The sequence below is a fragment of the Acomys minous genome (genome assembly GCF_964271855.1).
Source record: "Acomys minous genome assembly, chromosome: 5".
In the NCBI taxonomy this organism is placed as follows: domain Eukaryota; kingdom Metazoa; phylum Chordata; class Mammalia; order Rodentia; family Muridae; genus Acomys; species Acomys minous.
Genome location: NC_140494.1, coordinates 105,576,236 through 105,586,196, shown reverse-complemented (window position 1 = coordinate 105,586,196; position 9,961 = coordinate 105,576,236). Strand labels below are relative to the sequence as shown.

Sequence of the window (9,961 nt, the reverse complement as noted above, 5' to 3'; positions counted from 1 at the left end):
GTGCTGACCTGAGAGTTGTGGGGTGGAGTCTGATACCTTCAGGATTGGGATCTCATGCCATGTCTGTGTTTCTAGGCCTCTCTGCTCCTTTGTTTCCTGAGTCTGGGAGAAGGCCCTATGTCTTTGGGGTGGGCAGATTCATGTCTGCTTGTCCCATCAGCAGATTTGGCCCGCTGGACACAGGAGGCTGCAAGGCCAGGGAAAGAGGAAGCAAGCTTGAGTTCAGCTTAGAGCTTGGGGTGTGGCATGCTGACTTCTTAGATTTTCCTCCTGTCCCTCAACTTACACTTTTCGTCCTTTCTACACCTATGCCTTTTTGTCTTACTTTACTTCTTCCAGGAAAGGAAATTACAAGATTTAGAGGTGGAACTTACAACCAGAACTAAAGATGTCAAGGCCAGACTGGCTCAGCTGGATGTCCAGGTGAGGGGGGCGGGGCAAGAGCTAGATCTGTCTTCCTTACCTTGGGGAGAGGGTTTGAACACAGAGGGAAGGCTCCCTCTCAGTCTTGGGGTCTGCAGTCAGGCTGAGGCTTGTCTCCCCTCAGGAGGAGAACATGCGGAAAGAGAAGCAGCTGATCTTGGACATGCAGAGGCAGGCAGCTCTGGAGAAAGAGGTCTGTTTGCCTACCCTCTCCCACTCGACTGTCCCCCGCCATCTGTTCACCTGTCCTGTCCAGGACCCTGTGTTGGACAATATCATGTTACCCACTAGACCTGACTTTCAAGCCTCAGGGAGTCGGGCTGTGGTGGCATCCTGGAGCCAGTGGCCTTAGTGGCTCTAGCTTCCGACTCCTGTCTTGTTTTCTGTCTCCCACACCTCTGATGTTGCCTGCCCCTAACGTTCTCCCCACTGAGTCTCTGGGTATTTTTTTTTCCTCTCTTCCTCTGTCCCAGGAAGCCACAGCCACCCATCAGGACCTGGAGGAAGCAAAGAAAGAGCATGCCCACATGTTGGAGTCCAAGAGGCAGCTGCGAAGGGTCATCGATGACCTGCGTGTCCGGCGGGTGGAACTGGAGTCCCAGGTGGATCTGCTGCAGGCGCAAAGTCAGAGACTGCAGAAGCACGTGAGGTAGTGTGGGCTCCCTGCTCCTGGCCACCACCCGTGTCTCCCCCCCCCACCCCCCACTCCCCACAGCCCCGTCTCTGCCCTCTGCCACCCTATCTCATCACGGACCTCCGAAAGGAGAAGAGGAGGGCCCAGCGTGGAACCCAGGCAGAAGCAACCAGCACAGTTCTGCTGCACTTTGTAGGGAGTGGAGTGGCGAGACGAAAAGAACTAGTGGATTCTGGGTGCTGGTGTCCACATCTCAGTCCTGCCCTGTGGGAGTGAGTCTTAAGTGTCCTGGCCTCACCGCCCTGCCTCCTGCTCCCTTCCTCACCACAGCAGCCTAGAGGCTGAAGTACAAAGGAAGCAGGACGTCTTGAAAGAGCTGGCGGCTGAGAATAATGCTTCCCCACACTTGGAGCCCGGTCTCCACATTGAGGACCTGAGGAAATCCCTCGGCATAGTGAGCTAGGGGCCAAGGCCTGGGAGTGATGGTGGGGGCTGCTGTGGGCAGCAGGAAGGTCGGACATTTGGAGAGAATCCTGGCTTTGCTTTATGTAGAGTCTAGCCTTCTTCCTCTCCCTGCCCCCCATGTCCCCCATGTCCGCTCTGTCATTCAAATGGTACCTGTATGTGACGAGCACCCAGGGGCTGGCAGAGCTGTTTCTCTGGCTAAGACCCCGGGGAGGGGCTTCAGGATCTCTTTAGCATCCTAGGCATTTGCTTTTGCTGTGCTCAGCTTTTTCCACTATGTGTTTGCAGAACGAGACCCAAGAGGTGTCCTCTTCTCTCTCCCAGAGTAAGGAGGAGCTTGACCTGTCCATGGACAGGTGCGTTTCCCTAGCCCATCTTGCTCCCTGAGAGCTGCGCATCCCAGCTGAGATGACAGTGACCGTCAGTGGGGTTTGGGTCAAGGCATGGCCCGGGGATGGAAGAATCTTCTCTTCTAAGCTAAGATCCTACAATCTGTGGCACGGCATGCTGGGAATGTCTGTCTCTCTGAATCTACATCCCAGGCACACTCCCCAGGGTGTCTGTGAGCTATTGGCCCCACATGCCACACTCTGTAGGTTTTGTTTTGGCTTTTTTAAAGCAGTGGTATCTACTGCCTCAGCCCTGGAGCTCCTCTGTTTGCTCAGGTGGACGTGTGCTGGGGAAGTGGCCAGCCCCATGGCTCAGTAGTCATCAGTGTTTCTTCCCTGCTTCGTGCTGTTCCCCGTAGTATCCGGCACTTCCTCTCTGCCGAGGGTGTAGCTGTTCGCAGTGCTAAGGAGTTCCTGGTGCGGCAGACACGCTCCATGCGGAGGCGACAGACGGCTCTGAAAGCCGCCCAACAGCACTGGGGCCATGAGCTGGCTAGTGCCCAGGAGGGGGACGAAGACCTGCCAGGCACCAAGGTCCTGGAAAATGTGTGCAAGAACTTGAATGAGGTGAGGAGCCTAGAGGGGGGCATGGCAACCTGTGTTGGGGGGGTCTGGGGGCTACTGGCTTTCCTCAGCTGATCATTCTGGGAACCCTGAGATGGAGCACCTGGGTCCCGAAGTCACATGTCTTGTCATGGTAGCACATCATGGGTAAACACCTTCTCCAGTAGTTAATTATTTTATCTTCATATTCATCATCTTTAATGTGTGAGCTATACAGGTTGAGGGCCCCTAACCCCTAAATAAATTCAAGTGGTAAAGCCTATGCAGATAGTCCCAAATTGGAAAACATTTCAAATCCGATGCTCCTTGCCACTCGGGTACACTGGGCACATGAACATCTTGGAATACGCTCAGTGTAAAGTTACTCAAAGTTACCCCCTCTGGCTACCTTCTTGGATGGTCTGAATTGTAATGAAAAGACACAGATGTGTAAAAGGAACTCTAATTCAACGAATTCAATTGCTATTTTGGAGGCTTACAGCCTCCGCCTGCTAACCTAGGCCTAGTCCTGGAAGCTTCTAGCCACCATACAATTTAACCTAGGCCTAGAGTGTTTTCGGTCTTGAGACTTACTGCTCAATAAGCTCACCCTTTCTTGTTCTTTCTGAGCTCTGGGCTGGCTGCTTCAACTCAGCTGTTCTGGCTCAAACTCCTCTCCCAGCTGACTTATTCAGTCTGGCTTCTCTCATGGCCCCTGAATTGTTCTGCTTGGCCTCAAGTTAACTCCAGCAATCGGCTCTAGTCTTCTGACTCCTTCTCATTCTCTGGCTCATTCAGTCTTCGCCTGAGTCTAGTTTGCTCTTTCTCTGCAACCTGTCTATTACTGGCCCAGTACAGCTGCCTCCTCTCTCTGCTCTGCCCCTTAAGTAGCTTCCGTTTCCTCTCTCATGAGAGTTGGGTGTATCCTGTTCTGTCAGCTCTTTCCCTGATTCGTCATGTTTTCTGCCACTCAATTAGACATCACTTTCAAACATGGGTGCTTCCTTCTACAAATTCTTTACCTTCATTGTTTGGGATTAAAGGCCTGCACCCTTACGTTTGGACCCAGGCTTTTCTGTTACTTGAAACTTGTACTATACCAGGCTGGCCTTGGACTCAGACCTGCTTACCTCTATCTCCTGGATTAAAGGCGTGCTTGTATTCCAGCTGCATAGAACACACTGTCCCGTTAGTTCTCAGGATCTGAGGGCAGAGTAGCTGTTCACTCAGGTGAACTCAGGTGAGAGTTAAGGCATGTGTTTATGACCCCCCCCCCAAGTGATTGAATATCAGAGCTGGAGCTCCAGCCCCCAAGCTAAAGCTGCTTCCCTCCCTGGCCACAGGAGACCAGGCACTTGGATGAGATGAAGTCTGCTATGCGGAAAGGCCACGACCTGTTGAAGAAGAAAGAGGAGAAGCTCAACCAACTGGAATCTTCTCTACTGGAGGAGGTATTGTCCTGTGGCCACACACACAGCCCAGTGTGGCGCCCCCTCCCCCTCCTCTCCTGGAATCCTTGCTTTCCTCCGGCTGCCTCAGGGAGAACTGGATCTCCAGTCAGGCTCTTGCCTGTTGGGTACCAGAGGCATTGGCTCTGTCAGAACACCTGAGCGGTCGGTGTCTGTGCTGATGGTTCAAGCCACCCTTGGAGCTTCTGCTGCTCGGTCACAGCATTCTTGGTGAATGCCACAGAATTGGGGGCTCGCTCTTTTCTTCCTACATGGGTTCAGAAGTGTGACCAAGTGTGACATCAGGGGTGTCTCTTCCTTCCTTCCCTGAGGCTGTGTGAAATTTCTCCTTCATGTCCCAGGTTTGGTTTGGGAGGCTCAGTGGGCGCCTCAAATGAGGAGACTGCAAGGCTAGTTTTGGGGGATGATGCTGGGGTTCCTCTTGTCCTGTCTCAACAGGCAGTTGGGTTCTCTTAGCTTAGCTTCTCCACTGAGGCAGACTTTGTGGTACGCCTCTCCTCGGGAGCCTATAGAACCCTGGACCCCAGAAGAACCAACTCACCAGGCTCAGTCCTCACTTACCACATGGCAGGTGGATTGAAAACACACAGGAAGGGACAGTGCTAATGGCCACTTCTACCTGTCAGGTGTCTGACGAGGACACCCTGAAAGGATCCTCTCTCAAGAAGGTGACCTTCGATCTCAGTGACATGGAAGACTTGAGCAGCGAGAGTTCTGAGTCCTGCCCCCTGCCTCACAGTGAGTGTCAGCACACAGGGAAGTCCAGGGAGGGAGACGTGTAGTGTTGCAGAGAGGGAGGGTTGAGCCATGGTCCTGCCCCTACCCTCAGCCCTGCACTGAGCCTGTGTCTGGATGAGGTACACCATCAGTGCTGGGTCTGCAGCGTGGAGGGATGGAAGGGCCAAGGATCCCTTTTCTGTCCTGCAGCCACCTGCTCTCAGTGGCTTTGGCCTGCAGTGAGGTCAGCAACCTTGTTTTTCTTTCCTTCTTATGTCCTTGGGCCCTGTGTCTGGGACACAGAAGCCCTGCCCCCTTTCCTGTGTCCTCCTATAAGGGACAGGGACAGGGAGAGGCAGCAGCGGGATGCTCAGGTACAACTAGAGCTAGAATCCTTTCCCACCATCTGCCTCTTTCCTTGTAGTCACCGCACCCCCAAGCTCTGCTGACCCCAACAAGATCCACTACCTGAGCAGTTCCCTTCAGCGAATCAGCAGTGAGCTAAACGGTGTCCTGAACGTGCTGGGGAGCCTCAACTCCCAGGCGCCACCACAGTTCCTCAGCGGCCAGCCACCGCCTCCACCCCTCAGCTCCTCACTTCGGTCTTCCAAGAGTGTCCCTGGCCCTGCCTACTCCTCCCTGACCAAGCCCTCATCCTTGTCATCTGTTACACCCACATCCACTCAGTGGGCCTGGGACCCTGGACAGGGCTCCAAGCTCTCTGCCTCCTCTTCGCAAACTGTGGATGATTTCCTGCTGGAGAAGTGGCGCAAGTATTTTCCTTGTAGGTCCCTACCTCCCCATAGCCCTGGGTGGTGGTTTCTGAATGGAGCCTTCTCCTCTCTCCCCTCTGCCCTTATGTCCTCTCTCATAATTGTCCTTCCTCTTTCTTCTGCCTACCCCTCACCTCTGCCATGACCTTTGGTCCACTGCCTCTGTCTGGGGGGCCCTGGTGAAGGGAGACCTTGCTGGTGTCCCTACAGCTGGAGGCTCTGTGCTGGGATGTTTTACACCAAGCCTGCACTGCTTGGAGCTTTTATTGTCAGTGTTAGAGCTTGGCAGAATACTAATATCTGTCATTAGTGTAGTACACTATGACATTTATATATACACGCACTTACATGTACACACAGATACATACACATGTACACATACAGACTTGCACACAAATACATACACACACGTACATATACACACATGAGCATACACTGACACACACAGATATATGTACACAGACACAGATACACAGACACATGTACATATATATATACCCACACAGACACACACCCCCCTCTTCACTTAGTCTATATATTGTAGTTCTCTGAGGTAGTAATTATTTATCCCCATTTTATAGACAAGTAAGTTGAGACTCAGTGAGGCCTAGTAAGTTTCAGAATACCCTGTGAGTGAAGGAGTCACACACCAAGTTTTGACCGTGTACTTATGACCCCTTGGCCCTGGCTTCTGTCTTGGGACCTAGTTTCCTCACCTTGTTGAGGGACATAAGTCATATAAAGTCAACCATTTGAGAAAAAAAGTAAAACCAAAAAGGTCCTCTTTTTACCCAGCCCAAATTAAAAATTAGATTTTTAGAATCAAAGTAAATAGGACAGTTCTTGTCTGTCACCTGCCTCTCACCCCCACCATGGAAGCTTTCCCTGCCATTGTCCTGGGGACATCCTTTCCTGGCAATGTAGGAGGTGCCGCTAGTGAACATGGAGGTGACCGGCTGGGGCTGGGGCTGGCTCAGCTGTCCGCTGCCCGTGAACTCCTTCCCCCTTGCTGTTCCAGCTGGCATCCCTCTGCTCAACGGCTGCCCTCCCCCACTAGAGAACAAGCTGGGCTACGTGTCTGTAAGGTAAGCAAGGCGGTGTGCTGGGTGCAGCCTCACAGTCAAGATCTTCACTCTGCCTCCCTGGGCCGATGGCACCAGGGACAGGTGGGGACAGACCTCATGGTCCTGTTGCCCCAGCCCAGGCAGTTTGAGGAACTCCACCATAGCAAGTCAGATCCCTGCTGCTGAGGTGTGTAGGGAGGGGCGTTTCTGACTAGCCCTACAGACCCTGTGTGCTGGGCCTGAGGTGAAACTCTGCTCATCTTATGCTGCACTAACCCTGGGCTCTGGCCTGTCCTTGCCATTGAGCTCTTTGTCCGGTTCTTATGGCCCCTTCTCCTCCAGAACCTGCTGAGCAACATCTGGAGTGAGAGGGACACCCGATGGGGGAGACAGACAGGCAATTATTTAGTCCTGTTATTAATTTCCTATTCATCTTACTCTCTGCCAAATCTCCTATTCATCTTACTCTCTCCCCACCCCCAGCCCTGTCTGTAACTCCCACAACCATCTCTGCTTTCTGGGCCAGCCTGAGAGCGGGTGGACAGAAGGGAGCTTCCTGCTGATGACATGGACAGATGTGCAGGTCCAGAGCAGGTTCTGCATCAAATGCACAGAAAGGGGTTGGAGGGCAGCCAGCACCTTCCCTTTGGGGAGCTGATGCTTGCCTCCCCAGGGGGTGGAGGGTCAGCGAGGGGAAGAGGGGGCAGGCGCTTGACTCTGGCACACCCCCCCCTTCCTGCCTGTTCTCTTCCTCTCCTTCCCAGGGAGCAGCTCCACCTCCTGCAGCGCTCCCATTCTCGAGTCCCCAAGGACAGTGTCAGCATTCAGAACATGATCGAGTCCAACAGGAAGTGGCTGGAACATTTCAGGAATGACCCCAAGGTGTATCCTTTCAGCTGGTCCCCAAGCTCTCGTCCCTGTCTGTTGTAGCAGCTGACTGGCTGAGCTCCACCACAGACCTCTGTGGTGTCTAAGGAACATCCTGTTGGTCTGTAGACCCTTTCTTAGCACCCACCTGGACGTGCTCGGCCCAGCCATCCAGTTTTCCTTCACTTTGTGGCTAGACAGCTCTTCTCCTCGGTGCCCAAACCAACAACCACTTCAAACGTGCTGCAGCTGGGCCTGGATGAACACAACAGACTGAATGTGTTTCACTACTGAGCCCTGTAGGGGAGCCAGGGCGGCGCCTCCTCCTCTACAACAAGTGCCTAAGGAGCCATCAGCACTTTACTTCTCCCTGATCAAGCATGCCCTCCATTGTGTACTCCACCCAGGACTTGGAGGAAGCACTGGGTAGGTGGGTGGAAAGCACCGCATGGCTGTAATCAGCCACACAGGCTGCAACCATGGACTGTCCTGAGAAGGAACACGTGGACATTTGCGAGCTTCTGCATCAAGATGGCACTGAGGTGTGGTTGCCGAAGACTTCTGGGGGTGTGGCCACCATCAATTAAAGCAATTGCCTTGGGGGAGCTAAAGAACCTTCCTGGGGGAGGTTGGTCCCTTCTGAGAGCTCTCCTGTCAAGAGTGGTCCTTTATTTACACAGCTTCCTAGCCGGGCATACCCTGTGCTGGACCTGGGCCTGGGCCTCTTTGTTACCTCAGCCCTGGAAGGACTGCATCTATCCCTGTCTTTTTGCCTCTTTTCCTTTTAAATGTCTTCTGTCTCAGGTTTGGGCTCAGCTGCCTGAGTCCTGCTGGAGGGCTCCTCAGCAAGCACTGTGCTCTCCTCATCTCCTCAGGAGCTCCTTCCCTTCCCTTAGGATGCTCTCTGGAGTTCTCCCTTGCCCTCAGGTCTCAAGCATCTCTCTTTCCAGGAAGCCGAAAGCCATAGGAAAGGTCGGGGATGGATCTGCTCCGTCTTCGTGTTTCTCTTCTTTAACATCCCAAGTGTATCTGTGAGCCCTGTTTCCATCTGTCCTTCTACCTGGACCACCTATCCAGTCCAACTATCAACTCTTTCCAGAGCTCATGGACGGGGCTGACTAGTGCCGGGCACTGACAAGGGCCATCTTGGACCAGGTGCTTCTGGCTCAAGCCTCCAGGGCCTCACTTCCACTCAGCGGGCTCTGCAGGAGCCACGGGCAATGTTCTCAGCAGCTGTCTCCTTGTTTAAACAAAATGTCCTCATTTTTCTTGTCTCGCGAAGCTACGGGCTGCCTTTACCCCTGCCACCCCCAGGGCCTCAGTGCTTCATCCCTCATTTCTTCGCCATGGAGTAAGCCGCTAACAGCCAGTTGGCACTTTACCCTCTTAGATATTTTTTAGTCATCAGCCGACCACACACCGAAAAAGTCCATTTTGTTGTTTGTTCACTCTGTGTGCCTTGAGAACAGCTCATGCGATACGACCAACTCTGGCGACAATCCTGTGTTTTTTTGCATCTATTAAATCTCTGCAAGTCCGTTTTCTATGAGATAGTCCTGTGAATGTGCTTGGTCTCTTTGGAGGCCTTTGTGTCCTTTTCTCCTGAGGGAAAGGGAGGCGGGGACAAGGACTGTTCATGGAATACCTCCCTGGGTATCTGATTTAATTGCCCCAACGGGTGTGGAGTTTGGTCCAACTGTGGCCTTTTCCATTTTTATGGGTAACAGAAAAAGCAAGACTCAGAGACCTTTACGTACCTGGGGCCCTAGTAGAGTGTAGAAGCCTGCATGCCATCCGCCTACCCCAGAACACCCTCAGGTCTACTCCTGCCACCAGTCCTCAGGGAATTCACCCACATGCACTCTCTAACCCTTCCCTGTTTTCCACTTGCTAGGCTGGAGACCCATGGGGCTAGTTCCCCAAAGACTGGGTTTCTTCTCCCCGTGTAGACAGAGCTGTGCCCCTCACACATGTCTTAAGCTGGCAAAATCAAGCAGGTTTTATCCTGCTCCCCCCAGTGAACAGTGTACTACATTCTGAATTTTATAGCAAGGGAACAGCTAGGAGAACCGACCCATGCGCCCAGTTTCATGCATCTGTATAGAAAACCAATGGAAAAGGGAGGGAGGGAGAAGGAAACGGACAGGAAGCCACACCTGCTGCATGCTGCCATGGTTTTCTCATGCTCTTCTTTGTCATCTTAACCTTAGGGTATTTTAGAGATGAGGAAGTTCAAGCTCAGAGAGGTCAAGGTCACAGAGCTGGTAACTAGGCTTTGGCCTACATCCGTTTCTGAAAGTCAGATCCCACTGCCCACAACAGGCTGGCGGCGCAGTCCCTGGCAGTTTGGTCTGAACACCTAGCATCCTGGAACTGGTGGTGGTCTCGAGCAGTAGTAAAGCCCTTGTGGGCCAGGGTTTTAAAAAGGGTATTTAGGGCTGGGGATGTAGTGTTATCTAATTGACTTGTTTTTAGCATGCATGTGGCTCTGGGATCAATATCCAGTGTAGCTGCCCCCACCCCAGGAGGCAGAGGCAGGCAGAGCTGTGTGAGTTCGAGGTCAGCCTGGTCTACAAAGCAGTCTAGGACAACCAGGGGCTCTGTTACACACAGAAAC

At 53.0% G+C, this 9,961-nt stretch overlaps 1 protein-coding gene across 8 annotated transcripts in view; it reads left to right on the top strand.

Annotated features, from left to right (window-relative positions):
* CEP164 (centrosomal protein 164) overlaps window positions 1–8,890 on the top strand; it is an 81,028-nt gene extending 72,138 nt beyond the window's left edge. For 6 of the 8 annotated variants that reach the window (XM_084782631.1, XM_084782630.1, XM_084782629.1 and 3 more), the window contains 12 exons: window positions 340–423; window positions 548–616; window positions 897–1,072; window positions 1,388–1,511; window positions 1,811–1,878; window positions 2,271–2,478; window positions 3,798–3,905; window positions 4,550–4,661; window positions 5,065–5,424; window positions 6,432–6,498; window positions 7,242–7,361; window positions 7,542–8,890. In XM_084782631.1, coding sequence (XP_084638757.1) covers window positions 340–423; window positions 548–616; window positions 897–1,072; window positions 1,388–1,511; window positions 1,811–1,878; window positions 2,271–2,478; window positions 3,798–3,905; window positions 4,550–4,661; window positions 5,065–5,424; window positions 6,432–6,498; window positions 7,242–7,361; window positions 7,542–7,638 — 1,593 coding nt within the window. In that variant the 3' untranslated portion in view covers window positions 7,639–8,890. Of the gene's footprint in view, window positions 1–339; window positions 424–547; window positions 617–896; window positions 1,073–1,387; window positions 1,512–1,810; window positions 1,879–2,270; window positions 2,479–3,797; window positions 3,906–4,549; window positions 4,662–5,064; window positions 5,425–6,431; window positions 6,499–7,241; window positions 7,362–7,541 lie in introns of those variants that run through there. The other 2 variants (XM_084782632.1, XM_084782634.1) reach the window with 2 other exon arrangements.
* The last annotated feature ends 1,071 nt before the right edge of the window (window positions 8,891–9,961 follow it).